The 21,028-nt window shown below is 39.0% G+C and overlaps 1 protein-coding gene across 1 annotated transcript in view; it reads right to left on the minus strand.

Annotated features, from left to right (window-relative positions):
* The window catches only part of LOC141595969 (uncharacterized), a 40,561-nt gene that overhangs the window by 9,272 nt on the left and 10,261 nt on the right, over window positions 1-21,028 (minus strand). Inside the window, exons 10-24 of the mRNA XM_074415950.1 lie at window positions 20,925-21,020; window positions 20,759-20,830; window positions 18,946-19,083; window positions 18,196-18,337; window positions 16,728-17,089; window positions 14,275-14,738; window positions 13,659-13,994; window positions 11,138-11,344; window positions 9,800-9,890; window positions 9,582-9,659; window positions 9,199-9,489; window positions 8,906-9,103; window positions 1,633-2,121; window positions 580-741; window positions 85-408 (exon numbers count right to left, since the gene is read on the minus strand). Of these exons, the coding sequence (XP_074272051.1) occupies window positions 85-408; window positions 580-741; window positions 1,633-2,121; window positions 8,906-9,103; window positions 9,199-9,489; window positions 9,582-9,659; window positions 9,800-9,890; window positions 11,138-11,344; window positions 13,659-13,994; window positions 14,275-14,738; window positions 16,728-17,089; window positions 18,196-18,337; window positions 18,946-19,083; window positions 20,759-20,830; window positions 20,925-21,020 (3,450 nt within the window). The remainder of the gene's footprint in view (window positions 1-84; window positions 409-579; window positions 742-1,632; window positions 2,122-8,905; window positions 9,104-9,198; window positions 9,490-9,581; window positions 9,660-9,799; window positions 9,891-11,137; window positions 11,345-13,658; window positions 13,995-14,274; window positions 14,739-16,727; window positions 17,090-18,195; window positions 18,338-18,945; window positions 19,084-20,758; window positions 20,831-20,924; window positions 21,021-21,028) is intronic.

The raw sequence follows: 21,028 nt of genomic DNA on the forward strand, positions 1-21,028 counted from the left end.
AGATCTAATATCTACAATCCAATCCGTGCTCAACCCTATAGACCACAATACAAAGTAGGTAAATTGCCAGTGAAACAGAAATACCTTGCACTTTTTGCTGGTGTAGACAGCCATGCTATAGCGTTCTTCACATATTAATCTGTCACGAAGACGTGCAGATGACTCCTGATCAGCGATATCATCAAGAGAAGCAGCAATTCCTGATCCCAGAAGGCTCTGAAGTAATTCTGCACGTCGAAGCCAGGTATCAGCTTGTAGCAAGAGCTCGGATATATCATCGCCAGTGTGACTACTAACACTGGAACTTCCAGCTTCAGAAGATCCTTCATCAACATCTTTAGGTTTCTCAGCATTGACCAAGTCACCACCACCCAGCTTTTTTATCAATGATCTTGCATATAGTAGTCCCTGCAAATATAGAACAGAGAATTGTATCTTATCTAAAGGCTTGTCCATGAACACCCAACAACAATGAAAAGAATAATTATGATGAAAATAAAGTATAAACACAACTGGACAAGAGTAAATAAAATAATAATCTCAACAGAGGTCAGGCATTCTGTGGCAGCTAATAATTACCTCCACAAATGTTTCTGTTGCATGGTATCCTCGCCCGATAATCTCCACAGATGCATTCTCTGGCAACTGCTGAGAACCCAAAATGCTTTTCATTTGCTTGACACACAAATCTATAGCACCTTTTGCAGACACGGATTCTTCCGAACACAGGGCAAGAAGTGCCTAGGGGAAGGCAAAAACGACAGTAAATTTTATTGTGATTTAGCAGTCATCCTATCATAATCCAAAACCAAAGATTAACAAGTGCTCGACTCGATGGGAATGGAACAAAGCCCTGTCTATATTTACCCGTAATAAAATAAGTAAATGACCCTCCTGGCCTACCCCAAAAAAGAGTATTTTTTATGAGAAAATCCAGAGATGGCACGAGAATTCATCTTGATCAAATAAGAAATTTTCTTTTACTTAAACCTTCCTAGCATGATTTGATAAGTTTCTAAATGATCTATGATGGGCCCAATTTGTTATTAGCTCTCTTATGAGGGTTAAATCCCTTTGCCAGAAAAAACCAACCTCCTAGCATCACCACAATATAAAATGCAATATCGATCTAATGTGGCCTTAATTTGCCAGGATATCCAGATCTGATGCAATTGGTTATTAACTCTTTTTGCCAGGATGTCCAGATGTGATGCAATGGTTTGCATCTAATGCGGCCTCAATTTCAAAAAATGTCTACTAAATGCGTTAAAATTTCCCTTCTCGTGATCTGTCATTTGAGTTATTTTCCATGCTCGTAGCCTCACTCATGACCTCTTTTTTTCACAAATAGATACACCATTTACAAATATCACATGATTCCAATTATTAATTAGTTGGATTAAGGTCTGCAAGCACATACTAATAGAGTAAGATATGTGATTTTATCCAAGACCGCCATGTATTATCGTAAGGGAATTGTCTAAGATAGGCCCTGAATATTACTTTGGTAGTAGAGTTCTTAACAAAATTGTGAAGAATCCTAAAACAAGTTGAAAAAACGCTTCCAACGAAACACAAAATGGGAGAAAGCTAAGAGTTTAGGTGATAGCATGAAATGGAGAGTAGCTATACCTTGAACAATATGATATCTGGAGCACTGTCATACCGATGAGAAGAACGAACAGCATCATCCTTCTTTAAGTCACCTGTTAGCATCCATTCGTCAGTAATTGATGCAGAAGGCAGGCGATCTTGTCCATCAACAGAATATGACGAAACACGATCCTCCTGAATTCCTGTCATTGCTTCCCAAGCAACTTTCTCAGCAGGTGACAAACCAGAGCTTTTCCTCTTTCGGTACGGTTCCTTTGGAGGAGCTTTCTCTCCAGCAGTACGTGGGGCCCAAGAAAATGCCCTCCGAGCTTCCTTTTGCAAGTTACTAAAACTATTGGTCAACAACGACTTTGTTGGAGTTCCAGGCCTTGTTTTCTGCTTAAGCTTAGTAACCGATACAGATGAACGGGTTTCCCTACATGGAGAGCTGATAGAGACCGCTATAGCCTTGGCGGCATACTTGAGAATTATATCATCATTCTTTAACGAAGGGAACGTTTTGAGAATCTGAAGAATTGTTATACAAAACATCACTATATAACAGAAGAATAGGATAGGACTAGTGTTGGTCCCTGGCTTAGCCCGGGCTACCTAAATTAAGCATAAAATTTATTTTGTTTGAACTATAATTGCATTGACTTGTATAATTCATACATTTATCATTTATAATAAAACTTTTTAATGGCATTTCTTAATATGATGGTTAACATAAAATTTATCAACCAAATCATGACACATTCACCGCTTCCGTGGCTACTACTCTTCCATTCATTACTATTCATATTACTACTATAGTACTATTGCTTTCACTATTTTCGTTGTTACTACGGTTATTTTCACTACCCGTTGTTTCTACTATTACTTTCATTACTCCCTTGCTACTACAATTACTTTAATAACTCAAAATTTGCTATTATTATGACATTTTCTAAAATTATAATTAAAAAAAAATATTTCAATCAAACTATGAGATACATTCAATATTCTTATTATAACTAATGTTCCTTCACTACCCCATTGTTGTTCCTTTCACTATTTCGGCCGTTACTATTGATACTTTCCTTACTACCGCTACTATTATTGTTACTTTCACTACTCCCACAAGATAAAATATATCATATTGACATCACAATTATGCTATAAATTAAGGAAAATCATATAATTTTTTTCCATCTTATTCCAACTTTCCAAATTATGACAAATACCCTTAGATTTTGATTGTCTTTTCTAAATTAATTACTTTTCTAATACTATATAGTGTGTTATGAATTTTTATACGTCTAAAACTATATATTATAGTAAAATTTTGGGTAATTTGATAACTTATACCTAGTATAACTTCATTTTTCAAACTTTATACCTAAGATAAATTTGTTTCAATACTTGTACCAAAAACCAACTCCGCCTGTGAGTGTTTTCGGGCATTCGCTGCCGGTCCCAAGCCCGGATAAAGGAGGAGGGTTGCGGTAGGTCTCGTGGCGACCAAAGATAAAAACTTCGTCACATTTTATGGACATGAATCGGAATTTGAACATCGTTGGGCGTCTCCTCGTGAAGCGACGCGCTGCACTTCTTAGACCCGGGTGTAGTGATAAGTATGTGAGGGTTGCTAGGTCGTCGCCCGAAGCGACGCGCCATCTTTACATCTCGGGGTGGTGTCAAATAGGCAAGGGTGCGCTACATCTTCTAGACCCGGGTGTAGTGAAAAATATGCAAGGGTTGTTAGGTCGTCGCCCAAAAGCGGCGCGCCACCTCGAAGTATGGGTGTGGTGTCAAATAGGTTTGGATCTAGGAAGCATGGTCAAGAGCGGGTAAAGAAATCGGGACATGACTTTAGGAAGGGTAGTAGGTTACGGTTTGGTACTTGGAATGTTGGCTCTTTGACGGGGAGATTAGGCGAGGTAGGGGAGGTTATGAAAAGGAGGAGAGTGCATATATTGTGTCTACAAGAGACAAAGTGGATCGGAGATAAAGCAAGGGTGATAGCGCCTTGGGGTTATAAGCTTTGGTACACGGGTAAAGACAAAAGTCGTAATGGAGTGGGTATTGTCATTGATAAAGATTACATTGATGATGTGGTAGAGGTATCGAGAAAGAGTGATAGGATTATGAGTATTAAGCTTGTAGTCGGGGATGAGGTGGTGACGGTTATAAGTGCTTACGCACCCCAAGTAGGTTTGGATGCTTCTTTTCGACGAGCCTTCTGGGAAGATTTGGAAGAGGTGGTAGAACGTGTCCCTATTGGAGAGAAATTGATCATTGGTGGTGACCTCAATGGGCATGTGGGTACTAGTCGAGTTGGCTTTGAGAACATTCATGGGGGTTTTGGGTTCGGGGAGAGAAATGAAGCAGGAAGTGACATATTGGATTTTGCTTTGGCATATGACTTGGGTATAATGAACACTTGGTTCGAGAAAAGACATTCTCATTTGGTGACTTATAGAAGTGGAGGTAATGCTAGTCAAATTGACTTCCTTTTGGTAAGGAATGTGTGGAGGAAAGAGTACACCGATTGCAAGGTCATACCGGGGAAAGTGCCGCAACACAACATAGACTAGTGGTTCTTGATTTTCGAGGTAAGAGAGACTTGAGGAAGAGAAAGATAATCGGTGAGGCACGGATCAAGTGGTGGAAGCTACAAGGGGGAAACCAACAAGCGTTTTTGGATAAGGTTGGAAGTAGCGATATTTGGTCGGATTGTGAGGAGAAAGATATTGATGCAACGTGGGATAAATTGGAGCATGTTGTAAAGGAGTTGGCGAGGAGGTATTAGGGGAATCTAAAGGAATAGACCATCAAGTAAGGACACATCTTGGTGGAACGATGTGGTGAGACAAGCGATAAAGACTAAACGTGAATGCTATAAGGTTTTGGGGAAATGCATGAGTGATGAGAACTTTGAAAAGTACAAGGAAGCTAGACGAGCCGCTAAAAAGGCCGTACGGGATGCGAGGGCAAAAGTTAACCAAGAAGTGTATGCCAGGTTGGACACGAGAGAAGGAGAGAAGGATATCTATAAACTGGCTCGCATAAGAGACCGAAAGTCGAGAGATATTGGGAGAGTTAGGTGTGTGAAAGATATGGACGACAAGGTTACGTTCGGGATAACGAGATAAAGGCTAGATGGAGTTCTTACTTTGATAATTTATTCAATGGACATCGGGAACAAGGTTTTGGGGATGTAGAGGTAACACCAAGCATGGTTAACCTGGAATTTGTGCGTAGAATACAAAAGAGTGAAGTTAGAAAGGCGTTAAGGAAGATGGGGTCAAAGAAAGCGGAGGGACCGGATGGTATACCCATAGAAGTTTGGAGGTGCTTCGGGGAGAGAGGGATTGAATGGGTAACCATGCTCTTCAACAAGATTTGGAGGAGCAACAAGATGCCATCGGCTTGGAGGAAAAGCACTCTTGTTCCTTTGTACAAGAACAAAGGTGATGTCCAAGAGTGTTCCAATTATCGGGGAATTAAACTTATGAGTCATACAATGAAGTTATGGGAGCGGGTAATCGAGCAAAGGCTTAGGAGATATGTAGACATCTCGGAAAACCAATTTGGATTTATGCCTGGGAGATCGACTATGGATGCGATTTTTATCATGAGACAATTGATGGAATACCATCAGGACAAGAAGAAGGATTTGCATATGGTTTTTATTGACTTGGAAAAGGCATATGATAGGGTACCAAGAGAAGTACTTTGGTGGGCTTTGGCGAGAAAGGGTGTGTCGCGAAAATATATTGACCTCATAAAGGACATGTATGGGGGGGCTAGTGCAAGTGTTCGCACTAATGTTGGGAGAACGGAAGAATTTCCTATTACCATCGGGTGCATCAAGGTTCCGCACTTAGTCCCTTTCTCTTTGCTATAGTTATGGATGAGTTGACAAGGGATATTGTGACGACATCCCTTGGTGTATGATGTTCTTGACGATATTGTGTTGATTGATGAGACAAAAGAAGGGGTGGAGAGAAAGTTGGAATTGTGGAGGCGGACTTTAGAGACTCGTGGGTTCAGCCGAGCGGGAGTAAGACGAGTATTTGAGGTGTCGATTCACTAAGGTGGCGGGGTTGAGATCGACGAGAGCGGGGAGTATTATTTTCGATGGGAATGTTGTTGAGGGTTCGGATTTCTTCGGATATCTAGGATCTATTATTCAAAAAGATGGGGAGTTAGACGGAGATGTGACTCACAGAATTAAAGCGGGATGGTTGAAATGGAAGAGTGCTTCAGGGTTTCTATGCGATAAAGATATGCCCCAAAGATTAAAGGGAAAATTTTATCGCACGGCAATTAGGCCTGCCTTACTTTACGGTTCCGAGTGTTGGGCCGTGAAACATTGTCACATTCAAAAGATGAGTGTGGCGGAGATGCGCATGTTGAGGTGGATGTGCGGACATACAAGGAAAAATCGGTTAAGGAATGAGGTGATTAGGGAAAAGGTTAAAGTGGCGCCAATAGAGGACAAGATGATGGAAAACCGACTAAGATGGTTTGGCCATGTGAGAAGAGACCTATGGACGCCTTTTGATTAGGAGGTCGGAGACTTGGAGAAACAGAAAAAAGGTCCCTAGAGGCAGAGGAAGACCGAGACAGACATGGTTGAGAGTGATAGAGCATGATATGAGAGTTACGGGCTTGAGGAGAGTATGGTGACGGAGAGGGCACAATGGAGGGAAAGGATACATGTGGATTTTTAGTATTTGATGTTTTTTTGACAGATTTAGTGCTTTTATTTATTTATTTAATCTAAAGAAATTAATTTATTTATTTTTCTCCCCTTTATTACACACTTTTTCAACAACCACTTTCTTATAGATTTTATCTGGTTCATCCCGGATCCTTAACTCTATTTCGGTTTTTAAAAATCATTTTAATCTTTTCTCTCGATTTAAATTTTAAGTTTTTATAAAAGAAAGACGGAATCCGATTTTAAAACCCCTAAGTTCACCTTGACTTTCCATTACATTTTCGTTCTCCCTTTTGTTTTTTATCTTCCCTTTTTTATTCGCATTTTGAGGCGTGCGTGCACCCATGGACGGTTCGAAAGGATGATTCATGTCAGCCGACCCCAAATCATTTTGGGATTAAGGCTCTGATGTTGTTGTACTTGTACCAAAAACCATATTTGTTTCCAACTTAATACCAAATCTCAAAAAAGACAATGAATTGACAATTTTACCCTTACTAATTAAAAATTACCCCTTTCCCCCTCCTCACTAACCCATTACCACACACAAACGCCTCATCACTATAAATCACCGCCTCCTCCATCTTTGCGCTGCTGCGCTAGCGTCGCACCGAGCGTAGCATCCCGACGACGATCCATCCCTATGCAGCCCTCCTCCCGTCGAATCCCATTCACCACCCACAAAAACCACCACCACCTTAGTAAAACCATTCCCCCGCTGCACTAATTTTGGTGGCTTAACTCGCAAATGAATGTCAAGGTATGGTGGTTTGATCCGACGAGCGACATAATGAAGCTGATGGTGCAAGCCTGAAAGAGATCATGCGTCATTGGGCGTCTTTTTCGGGGTTACTCGATGGGTGAATTGAGCAAGGTCGAGGAGAGCGAGTTATTCGAGCCTTGGTTATGGTTGAACAATGGCTGCTTTCATCTGCCGATGGTGTAGTGATGGTACAAATTGGTTGGCTGGCGGTCGAGTTTGGGTGGTTGATTTCTGTGTTTGTTTTGGTGGGTGAGATGGCGGTGAAATTGAGTAAAAGAGGTGATAGGCGCCGATGGGATACCAAGTCGCCGACGGCGGCGACACTCGTGATGATGTCGGTGGGGAAGGACGTGGTTCTTAGTGATAGTGTGGTGGATTTTGGGTTTTAATAAATTAATGTGGTGGATGGTTTGGTAAGTGGGGGTAAAGTGGTCAATTTATGTTTTTTTTCGAGATTTGGTATTAAGTTTGGAATAAAATGGGATTTTTGCGATAGGTTTCGAAAGAAAGTTATCTTAGGTATAAATTTTGAAAAATGAAGATATACAAGGTATAAGTTATCAAATTACCCTAAAATTTTATATATTTGTCATTCAAGAAGTCCTTGGTTTCCGTTTTATATATATAGCACTCCCACCCATTCTCTAGAAAAGCACTACTTTCCATCCTCATCCCATTCATTGAAATGCACCATTTCCTTAAAAGGCAAATTTCAACCAAGCAAAAGACACAAATACCCTCCCCTTATTACTTACGCATCCAACCATTCTAATATTTTCCTCATCATAGAGCTAACCTCAAAGTCTCAAACCCCAGCTCCGCCATATCAATCCCGCAAACACCATAACTATCACTAGGCCGACCACCATGCATACCGATTACCACCCACCCTTGCCGGAAAATGTCCATCATCACCCAAATCATTTCCCCTATGGCAGAAAACGCCTTACACCAGCACCACCACTTCCAGACCTGCCACAGTTGAACAACTTCACCACCGTCAACATTCCATTTTCGACCACCCAAAAGTGGCCCCAACCCCGACAAACTTTTTCTTTATCTACAGCTCCATGGCCTTCAACGACCAAGATCTAAATCTATGGCGTGAGTTATGTCGTGGTTGGTGGTGGGATTTTCGTAGTTTGGTAGCGTTTTCAAGAGGGCGAGGCATTTTCCGTTTGGTTGTTATTGTTGTTGGTGGTTTTAAGGGTGGCAGTGGAGTGGAGGATCGTGGTGTGAGAGAAAAATCGTAGGGTTCTATGGTGAGGAAAGAGGGAGACGACGCCGACCGTGGGGTGGGCTGTGGTAGGGACGAGTGGTGGGAAGGTGTGTTGTTGGGTGGGTCACTGTGGGTGATAAAATGGGGCTGTGTGCGTGTGATTCACGTAGAACTTTAGTTTGATGGGGTGGGTAAGAGGGGTATTTTAGTAAACTATCTCTAATTCATCCACTTGCCTTACTATTTGGTCCGAATTGAAATGGTGCTTTTCCATTGAACGCGAGGGAGTATTAGATTAGATTGCCTTACTATTTGGTCAGAGTTGCATAGTTTTGTGTTCGATTCGATTGCGGAAACAGGTTTGAATTCGCAAATCAGTATTGAATACAATATAAATCCCTTTAATTAACCTTGTTCGCTAACGAACACCATTTTAAAATACACAGCTTGGTTAAGGATGGGCCCACTGAATCCGAAACCATGAAACCGTGTCTTTTGTTGCTGAAATAAAGCCAGCCTGAAGTCCAGTAATAGGTCACACAAGCTACAGGGAACCAAAACGAGGATAGACACCGGCTTTAGTTCAAAATATGCATTCTTTAAGCAAGGGAAGACATACCAGAGAAACAGACTGTAGTTGCTTTCTCATTAACAGCACCTCAAGAATCAATTGGGGATGTTCATGGAGAGATGAACACCTTTGCTGCCAAGGCAATGGTAAAGCAGAAAGCACACGAAGACCCAAGGCCCATGAATTCAGCCTATCTACCTCAGCATCAGATAGATTACCATCTTTTCTTTTCAGGAAGAAATGAACCTGAAAAAAAGGAGAAATAACACTAACATGATACAATTGACGGCAGGAAATGTTAAACTAATAACAGAGAAACACTAGGAATCAAATACACATACAAGAAGCTGCTTTGATCTCAGGTTTGGTAAAAGTTGCATAGCCCCCATTGCAACAGGTAGTGCGTCATCTGAGTCACGTAAAGACGAAAGAAACCGTGAAGCTTCAGCTGGGCCCCCTCCACTTAATGGATCAGCTGTAAGAAGTTTTACAAGTTGGCGCCCTTTCAATTCTCTCCGCAGATCAATGGACAATCCGGCACATTCAGCTACCTCCAAAGCAGCAGAAACAGCTCCCTTTTCAGCTAATTTTAGTGCCAGACCCTCAGGGTCTTCCTTACATGCTGTTTCAACCTTGATGCAGAAAAGAAAAAGGAAAAGTATTTAGTAGCTAAAAAACTTTCGGAAGCGTCTACCTTTTCCTTAAAAAAAAAAACTGTGTATACCTCCTGCCAACTGTTATATTGATCATCTGCAGATAATATATGCTTGTACTTTTGCAGTGCTTGTTTTTGTTGGAGGACCTTTTAACCAAAATAAATAAAAGGTAAAGTTAAAATCATATTCAGGGGATGAAAATCAGCCATTTAATTGAGATATTATTACTGAACTTGTCGGAAGTGCAATTGCATTTATATCAATCAATAAATAAAAAAAGACAAACCTCGGTCTTGAGAGGATCATCGTCAGACAAATGGCAGCTGCACATAGTGAGTACATCAAAAGCATCATCGAGTTCCCATTTATGCAGACACCTACATGAAAACAACCGACAGAATAATGAAACCTGAACACGGCTAACGCATATAGAACTACAGGAGCAACTGAAACATATTTCTAGAATCTAGGAGGCTAGGACTTCTAGACTACGTTTAGCAGTTAAGCAAATAGAACAACTATAAAATCGATACAATCTCAACATATGGTCTCCGAATTGGTCATCGCAAATTGACAAACCTGATCTCGGGATATCTGCTTCAAAATTGACCACTCTGTTGTAGGGTGGCGAGTTTGTTATAACGATTACTTGTAATAAGTGCTAAAGTTTGTTAGTCGGTTTACAGTTACTTAGCAAGTCAGTTATTATGAGCTGGCAAGTTAGTTACTAGTGTTGCATAAGATGTATAAATGCTAGCAAAGATGTAACAAACGATTCACTAAATCGGAAAAATTTCATATCTTTCTATTCTCTCTCTTAAATTCTCTCTAATTCTTCAATTAAGTTCTCATGGTTGAGATTGGCTCCTTTGAAAGTTAATTGTTGAATTATAGTCACAATCTGGCGCACTGTAAAAAAAAAATGTGCAACAGGACAAGCAAGGGAGCTGAGGATAAGGTAGAAAACATATGGCATGCACATCATGGCCACTCACAGAAATAGCAACTTGAAAGTCTCGAAAAGAAAAGCCACAAAAGGCGTTGATCAAACCCATCTGGATGAACATGAACTAATGACTCATGGTTATAAGGTTCTAATTCTCAAGAGAACAAATTTGCTTGAGATTATGCCTTGGTTTACAGGCATCACAATATCATAAACACCATGGGCGTGCCGAGTGCACACTAAAGGTAGAGGCTCCAGGTTCTCACCATTATTCAATGGAAAAAGACGGGTGATAATGTGATATGATGGTTCGTTGAGAGACTGTTAATGAAAGAATTTGTGGGAACCTTCTTCGGTAAAGTTGCAGTATAATTTCATTAAACTTTACAATGAGCATGTCTTATACAACTCCATATAGTATTGGATTGAAGTAAAAGATATTGTGCCTCTTCCCCCGGAGAAAAAAAGAGATATAGGAGTGGGCTTCCCCTTGGTAGGCTTATTTTCCACACCTTCTAACCATTTATCTCTCTCCCGAATTCCTGAGTTATACGTTTATCATTTTCAATTGTTTGATTATAGTAACATACTCAAACCACGTGAACAAGGGAACGTTACATCTTGAAGAAATATTTGCATACATACTTTATCAGGTTAGCAATGTATGTCATTGCATACCTGAGGGCCAGCCATGCTGCAAGTTGTTTATCTTTCAATCTAAGGCAATATTTCGAGCTATCACTCTGCATCCTGAAAGAAGATCCAGAATTCTTGTGGTTTTCTTCTTGTTCAATGAGCAGTCGAAGCAAATGGTCTGATGCACCATCACGTAAAAAACGATCAGAAAGAGCAAGCGCATCCATCAACTTTCCGTCTTCAATCAACCTGGTCATGATACAAATAAGAGAATAAAATCAGTCATTTTCCAGATGATCTTTTTTCATGACATGAATAAAAAGCTAGTATGCACAATAAAAGGACCGTCCTCAAGAAGTTAGTCATACACTCATACAGTAACCCTACTAGTAAGTTTAACTAAGAGTTTATGTCATTATTTCATTTATCCAAGTCATTTTAAACTCTCTCCAAGATATAGCAGACACTACAACTCTACCATTTCCGTAAACGAACTGAGAGATATATATATTTTTTGGTTGTTAAGTAGATATAATATTAATTGAAGACACCATCTACAAAAAGACACATACGAACTGACATACCAACACCTTATCCATATTGTTTTAAAAAAGAGAAGTCTTCTAGCAAATTAAAATGACTGAATAACATCCAGAGTTATTCAGCTGTAACTATGCCCTATCTGTCGGAAAAACAATTGGACTAAAACTCTCAATTTGAATTAAAACAGTGGAAAAACCATGGAAAAAAAGATGGTAGGAGGGGGGAGAGAAAAGAGAAAACAAAATACCAAAACAATAAGACAAGGAAAATAAATAAAGTGCCCTAATTCCGCGGTTCTAAACTTCTAGCTACAATGGTTGATTGGCATATTAGATATTGGCAGGCTGAAAAACTTTAACTTAGACTCTCTACTCATGCTTAGGATAAGGAGCACCTTCAGAGCTCAGCAAATAAAAAAAAAAAAACTACAATGGAATTTAATTCAAGAAGATTTTGACCACCATATGAAATGCACCAGCGTGTTACTGACTTAAGGTGGGGACAATCAACAAATAACCCTCAAAAATAAAAGGTAGTTTCTTCATGATCCATACTAAAAAATTGCGTCGAGACTCGAGAACTGCATCAGAAGTCTACTACTACACAGTATATGAAGTACTTGCAATTCAGTGTGCGGTTGTCCATCCCGATTCCAAACACACAGAATTGTGGTCATTTGTGGATCTTTGGCTTCACTGGAAAAGGATAACGAAGGAGCTGAAGAGCTATATGAAGGATTTATATGAAAAAGATTATGTGCTTATTATAAATTGTTTGGTTGCTTCTTCATATCATTGTTGAGGATATCTCTTGAAACATCATGAACATGATTCGAGCAATAAACTAAATAAGAGATGACCCAGTTTTTTTGGGTTCAAAGATTCAACAGATAAATTAAGGGGTTATTTCATAACAATAATCCATCCTATCGGTGGTCTGCAGTAATCACTCTATCCTATCAATAATCCCAATTAAATCCAACCCAGTTTTTGTGTCCTTCTCTTTTCACATTTTGAGGTGTGCGTTCACCCAAGTACGGTTCTAAAGGATGATTCATGTCAGCCGACCCCAAATCATTTTGGGATTAAGGCTTTGATGTTGATGTTGTTGTTGAAATCCAACCTAAGCACCATACTTTCTAATAACAAACCAGCTGATATTTTTTTATGTTTATGTTGGAATATTTGGTTCTCCATATTTCCAATGGAGCCAAAGACTCATTACTCTTTGGTTCTGGATTATGATGGAGTAAAGCAAAATGGCTTACTAAAGTGGTTGCGCTTCTTTCTTTTGTGAAGTAGCAGTCCTTCGATGCAGTTCTCGACGCAATTTTCATCTTGGGTCATTCGAAATGACCTCTTTGTGTTTCTAACACAAGGGTAAGGCTGCGTACATCCGACCCCCACACTTACCCCGCAATTTGCGGGAGCCATTGAGGCAGTGGGGTAATGTTGTTGTTGTTGTTGTTGTTGTTGTTGTTGTTGTTGTTGTTGTTGTATGTTGGAATATTTGATAGTTTTTGGACAACCTAGCTGGTATATGCGAAGTTTATGTGTAATATTTTCAAGTGATGAATCAAGAACTTAGTTTATTTGATACACATAAACATCATAAAATATCAGCTAGTTCGTTATTAGAAAGTATGGTGTTTAGGTTGGATTTAATTGGGATTATTGATAGGATGGAGTGATTATTGCAGACCACCAATAGGATGGATTATTGTTATGAAATAACTCTAAATTAAATACATAATACTTCCTTTATTAAATTTGATTGTATACATTTTTCAACATATGCGAGCTGGATTTTAAAAAACGTATACAATCAAAAGGAACAGAGGAAGTAATCCGAATTGATAATAGTTAAACCATGTCACCACCCGTCATCTCAAAAGTTGGGTCTAGAACACATTGAAAAGCACAAGTACGTTAAAGAACAATCAAGATCATTCATACAAGAAAAGAAGCACAATGAATAATCACACATTATATACTTAATTCAAGGAATATCTGAAGAATACCGTTCGACGGCTCTTTCATATGGCGCTTCATTTTCCCAGTCAAAAGTAATAAAAGTGGTTGCATTGTCCTCAGGAACTGGATAATGCATAGAATCCTGTGTGACATCATGATCAACAGTGTTAGAAACTATACTGTCTGAAACAACTGCTGTAGTTCCAACACTATCATCGATGTCGGACTCCGCATCACTATCATGCTCACGAGAACGTTTAACGGAGCCTTTTGCGTCATTTCTGTCCTCAGCAACGTCATTTGTGTCCTTTGATGGAACAACAAACTCAGAAACACGATGAAGATTAGTCTGCATCTGTATCCACCGGTTTAAAGTTGGAAATCTGTAAACAAAAAAATTCAGTAAGAGGCAAAGCAAGAGCAGTTGGTTCCAGTGAAAAGCTTAGTTACTTCGACAAGTCACTTTGGGTGTATCACTGTATGTCGCGTGCCGACACTCTATACTTCCGACACAACACCGCACTTTGACACTTTATCTTCATCAACAACATATAATTTTTTCCCACAAAATACTTGTGTCCGACACTCGACATTATATCACGTGTGACAATTGCAGGAGAGTCGGAGTAACATAGGTGGTAAGTGTATCATAGTTAATCACACCTCTCTGATTGATCAAGCGCAAATTCATAGAACAGCCTGTCAGTGTCCGGTGAATGCAGCAAATCTTTGTTTAAGAAGCCGAAAATGGATGACTCACTACCAGTATACAATATACTACTTCCAAAAACACATGCTAGCACAGCCCTCACTGGTGAAAGTTTGACCAAATGTTTTATTATATCCAGCTCGAGAGGGTACTGAGCAAATCCAGGAGAAGCTGAAGCATAGCTGTCACTACCAGGCCAAGCCTCTTTAGCAGAAGAAGATGAGACAGGAATTCCTTGACTAGTCTTCACATTCGAAGCAACTAAAGGAATGCAAGCCCAACCATGACCAAAGCGTGATGGATAGACAGGAGGTACACATGCTGAGATCACTTCATGAACAAAATCAGCAGACATGATATCTGCCACCTTTTCAGCTGCTTCAGTGCTCCCTCGATCAAATACTAAGCGAGTCACAAGCTGTAAAAAAAAAAAAAGTAAAGTGATGCTTTTTTTTTAAGAAAGTGATGGTTCCAGACACACATGTTTCATGCTTTAACAATACTCTCTCCATCTGTACCAACAAAAAAAAAATAGACCCTCCATTACATTGATACCAAAGAAAAAGTACCAAAAAGGAAAACTGGAAGATATCAAAGAAATAGAGGGAGTATTCACTTTCCTATATAACAAACGGTTTGCTGACATGTTAATGGCACACACAAAGAGACTGCCATAAACCAAGATATTCTCAAACTTGGCAAGGTGAGGTAGACAGTTCAATTTTAGTTCACACCCAAGACGTCTACTTTTTGCAGTGCAATAACATTTGAAGTCCTTCAGAGCTCTATAGAAAGTAACAATGCAATACAGCTATTTGATAATGATATGGTTCCACTTCCAAAGCAATATGAATGACACTAAGAAGCAGCATGGCAGAAGCAACGGTCATTTGGGAAGCCAACAGGAAGCATTTAATCTATCAGACTGATGCAAGAATTGACAAATTATAACTCTGCTTCCCTAATCAAGAGTTTTTGAATTACTTCATTGTTCATTTATTAAAACTTTGGCAAGCTACAGAGCAGGCAAGAAGTCCTGAAAGAAAAAGGTTAGAAAAGTAGAGCTGTCTAGACGAGAGGATTGAGTTGTAACGCCAAATACCAAGTTATCTCAAAACCAAAAAGAAGCAAGCATGGTTCATAACTTCATATTACTCCTACTAATCCAGTAACTCCAGATCACCAGATTCCAGCAGCCTTATGTACCATTTGGGAGCTTATAAGACTCCTAAACTTGTTATGAAGATTCCAGCCTCTTTATGTACCATTTTTATACGACCCCTAAATTTGTTATGGAACATCACCATCAATAAACAAACAGACAGTAATCACTTCCCTAACAACGTTAAAGCGCTAAGCCAAATAAGCTGACAAGAGGAGTATCGCAGGATCTCTTTGGTTTCCCTAGTTAAAGCATAATATGACAGAAGTATAGTCATACAGACATCTGTAAACCATTACAAATGCAAACTCTACAGTAATAAAATGAAGGCAAGAAATGATATGGAACAAGAATTTCATTTTACTATGAAGATTATGGGTTTCAACTTCTGTAACTCTCTTGATTCAATCTCGATATAGGATTTGGATAGTACCTACAGTCTAAAAGGGTCTTCTCGACAAACCCCATAGGAGATGATGGGGCCCAGTTTATGGCTTTATTTCATCCAACAAACAATTTAACAATTCGACATATCTAAAGATATCCTTCCCTATTTAAACAAAATAATATTTGACAAATGGCGTCTGCAAAATCATTTATTGCAGAAAGTATTCAGCAATAAAAAATTTAAACTAACTGAAGTAGAAAAGAAAACTTTATCGTAGTACAGGACTTCCGCTTTGTAAATGGAAGTACAAAGGAAGAAATGATTACAGCTGCATGATAGTTGCATCAATTGAACAAGATTATGAAGCGTGATGGCTGAACAAAATGAGCAGCCGTTCAGAAACAGAGTTCATTTTTCCGAACATTAAAATGGCATTAAATCTTATCCCTTCTCATCTAACATACTCCAAAGATCATAACAAGATCACCCCAAAATAAAGCAGTATCGCGGTTTTGGTCTACACGATTCCAACTGCATGTCATTTGAACCATTTTAGCAGATTCAACTGAACTTGACCAATATCAATCAACAAACAACATAATCCGATGGTAAGCCTGTTAGGGCGGGGTCTGTGAGTCACTTGAGTTGAACCCTTATCCATAGCTAAACGTAGAAAACCTAATATAACAATGCCTTATTATATGAATAGCTAATTCACATTGGGCTCTTCGGTCGAAAATGTGTTTTTTCTCTCAAGAAGGAAATGAGCATCAAAAATACCATCCAAGTCAATTCACAAATAACTGAGTTACATAAAAATATAAGACAATTCTCAACAAAAAAATCCATTCACTTACGTCTTTAGGCCATTCATATATAAGTGAGAAGTAGTTGAAGTCATGTGTTGTATCAGTGCCATCAACGATGTCGCCAATTGCAGCAATATGGAGAATAAATTGAGAGAGATATGTAAACGGTTTTGCAGCTAGGGGACTGAACAAACGTTTTTCAGGATCTTTCATGTCATACGCTAACTGTTGTGCATTGCTTTCACCAGTAGCTAGACTAACGGAAGCCCGTCTCGCAGTTCTCAGTCCGAGTCCAATGAAGCAAATTGTGTCATTGTCCAAATTAATTTTCTGTTCTTTGCTCTCAATTTTACCAAAGTCAGCCATTGTTTCTTCATCGGCAACGGCTCTTGCTAGATTATGAAGCTTGCCTGAGGTCAAATTAAGGAAACAAAGAGATGAGAGCCCATGAATGATGAGACCAGTGAATTAATCTGCTGAAGCAACATCATTTGTATTCCATGTTGCACTATGAAAAACAAGCACAACACATGAGTGATGAGACCACTCAGTTACTCTGCCCAGTGAAGCAACATCATTTGTATTTATGTTGCACTATGAACAAGAACCAGAGCACAAACAAATCCTGCATGACCAATCGTACATTGAGCGCCATTCTTGATCAGAAATCAATGTAGTTTTTGAAATTATAAAGAGGAAACAATAAGCATGCCACAACAATTAAATTCAGAGGAACTTCATGCTTATATCGCAGGTTATCTATCCTGTGCTTGAATTGTTTATGGATAAGCAGTTAAGCACTATTAAAAAAATGAGATGACACTTCACATCTGATTCATTAATTCAACCTACTTGGATACTGAATTACATACAAACCTTTTCCATCAACAAATCCAACAGTAGCCAAAAAACAGATGAGAGACGCAAATCTCTTCCAGTTATTCGTATGCGCAAGCGGCAAAAAAAATCTCAAGAATCGGCCACCCCAGAAGGAAAAAAAGACACAAAAACAGAAACAAAACCAATGCCACTAAAAGATCATACTTCCCTACAAGCCATTATGAGGCGCAAACCAAACGACTCAGGGTGCCTTACGCGTTGTACACACCGTTAGCAAGGCTCAGTATTATGTATTTTACACATTTTTTGTTCTTAGGTTTTTACCATGCTGCCTTTGCCCCCGTTATCCTTTGGCTCATTTTAAAGTCCAAAAAGGACTCTTTTTGCAAAAAAAAAAAAAAGTAATCTTGAAATCACATGCTAAGTTTAAGCAATTAAGATCACTTAAAATTATGAGAAGCATACATTCCCTTTCCCCCTCCTTCCAGCATTTCACTCTCTCCCCATTGACCTCCTAGTAAGACACCAACAATAAATCAACAGAGCATTTCCTTTCGCATGCTTCCTAATTCACTTTGTTAACATGTGTGTGATAGTGCGTCTGGGAGTTTTTATGATATGTAACACCGTAAGATTCGTATCGTTGAAAACTATTGTCTAATTATCATGTGCTTACCACTCAGAAACTGCCGCTTGCCCAGATGAGCATCTTCCATCATCTGATGTAACATTGAAAGAGCACGATCTCTTCGCCCTTGATGCTCATAAGTCGTCATGCTCTCCCCTGAAAGAATAGCCTGGATGGTAGCTCTATTTTCCTGGAGGTAATGAAGCACTATGTTCATAAAATTAAGCCAAAAACAGCATACAGAAATGACAAATTTTATGTGGAGGTAATACAGACAGTACCAATATAAGACAATAAATTAACAGATCACCACACCAACACACAAAAAAGTATGGATCAGTCAAACGGGACTCGATGAAAAAAATTACCATAGAGAATCTAGAGACTGCGTTCAAAAGGCTAGAGATGACAACGGATGATGAACGGGAGATGAGAAGAAGAAAAAAAGAAGGAAACAATATCCCAAAGAATAACCACTATGAGTTATGACAGATAACCAAACACAGGGAGTTGTGTGTCTCAGGTTCAAGAAGTGTAAGGATTCATTAGTAGACAAAATATATACTCCGTATAAAACATGTCATGGCAAAAATACATATCTAGGAAAAATTGCCAACTTCTTTCTTTCTACTGTTTTCTTGAAAGACAGGTGGAAGGAAAAAAAAGATGTACTTCCGTCCACTAATGACAACTTCACCCACCCATATTCAGCTCCAGAACAAATATAATGTCTCTCTATTGAAGAGCAGGACAGATAGATCAGCAGACAGTCTATTTACAAGAAGAAATCATGTTCACCTGCTCTAAGAATTCACGTAGACGCTTAAGAACATGCCTTGCCACAGAAACTAAGGCCATTTCTCGAATCTGCTCCCAATATGTTAAGCCACTCTTTGGAGAGCCTCCAGGATAAATTTCCGCTAGCATCGTCTGCGCCTGAGTGAGCATAGCAAACGCTTAAAAATTACTGGTAAGATACAGGATACTTTAGTAACATTACATGCAGCCATGCAGGTATTATAATATCGTGCAACCCAAAAAATTCACTTTTAAACTCAATGGCAACACATGCAAATTTTAACATCGAGTAGAACTCCATTCCAGGCAGACACGTGATGACCAAGAAAGTTCGTCCCTTATATTACTCACATTCTGAAAAAAGTGTCTGTCGTCACTATTCAGCAAGATGCCATCTTAACAGACTACGTGCTTAAGAAGAGAGAAGCTTTCGTTTGGCTAGACGGTGTTCAATGTGTGGTAAGGATCCAGAAAACAATTATCATATCTGCTCTCTTACCCTTAGGTCGTCATCGTGACATTTAGCCTCGTCATTTTCGCTTAAGTTTGGTTCACCCTTGTAAAGACAAAGATGCTCTTTAAGCCCATAAAATAAAGATTAAAAAAGGGACAGATCGGAGAAGTTTGGAAGATGTATTCGTCGAACATTGGATACTTGGATTGAAAGCAATCACAGTAATTTTGCCACTAGTACTTCTACTAGTTAAGAATCAATTTACGACTAGTGAAGTAGTTGTATAGTACTGTAGTTTGAGCCAAGTGCTCCACATACACTGGCGTTTGAATTTTCGTCCTTGTAGATAAAATTACTGATGATAACTTGAGAGCTTAATCATCACCTCACCTGCTGGAGTATCAGCCCTTAAGACTTTTTATACATGGCGTCAAACTGACATGTACTAGCCTTGAGAGAGCACCACGCCACCACGTCGATCGTGACTCCCATTTAGGTTTGTGAAGCATTTACAAACACATGTTCTCTTAGGAAATTTCCTACTGTGTAACTGTGTTAACAGTTCAATTAGTTTAAAATTAGGATCTTATTCTTCTTTATTTAACCGTTTCAAGATTACAATACTTTTTCTCATCAAACAATATTTTTTCGAACTATTTTCCTATTAAAGTTCTACAAGATTTTGGGGAGTGGAGGTTGTCAACTAGCTATTTCAGTAAATTTAACTAAACATGGTGGGGAATGAGTCTAACCCCCTAGGATCTCTATCTCAGTGTTTCGTAAGAATTCCCAGAGTGAAGCTGTAAACAGCTCCCTCACTAGCTTATCAAGCTTTTCTTAGTAAAATGTTATAAGAACAAGAAACAGCATGTTGGTAGTAAATATCAGTTTCGATTGATCGCGGAATCAGCCATTGCATATAATCTCTAACATTGTTTTACATGCCACCGATACTGCCTCAAAATGATTTTGCCATATTCTTTAGAACCTTCACAAAGAGATCGCTATTCAATATAGCATCCCAAATATAAAACCATGGAAGAGAGTAATTAATAAGTACAACACTATGACATCACATGTCATTTAACGGCTAACACCAATCAGCTAAGTAATGTGTATTACAAAGCAAATTTCATCAATTTGTTAAATCAATCAGCTAATCAGTTTGACTAATATTAAAAGCTGGTCAATAAGCTATAGCAGCCAAATGCAGCCTTCTTAGTTCTTGGTTCCGTAAGGTTACTCCAACGGAGGAGAAAGTAAAAAAACAAAAAACATACACCTCTAATACAGAGGCCAAACAATACAGAATGAAGTCCTTAGATGACATATGACAAACCACACTATGTAACAAAATACCTGATCTAGGAGCCGCTTAGATACAACTGTAGACTTTGAAGAGGCAGAAGCAACATCAACACATAGAAGAATCTGTTCACATAGCATTAATATGACAAGTAAGAAACATATGAGTGATATAAGTAAATAACCAAACGTAAATTAAAGTAAAACTAAGCAAACTTACAGCTGCCATAGGACCAATTTGAGATTGTAAAGATGAAAAGTCAATCTCTTGAACAGCTGAGGTTCCATCAGCAGCTCGAGATACTGCATCCTCAACCTAGGTTT

The sequence above is a fragment of the Silene latifolia genome, chromosome 1 (assembly GCF_048544455.1).
Source record: "Silene latifolia isolate original U9 population chromosome 1, ASM4854445v1, whole genome shotgun sequence".
NCBI classification, from domain to species: Eukaryota; Viridiplantae; Streptophyta; class Magnoliopsida; order Caryophyllales; family Caryophyllaceae; genus Silene; species Silene latifolia.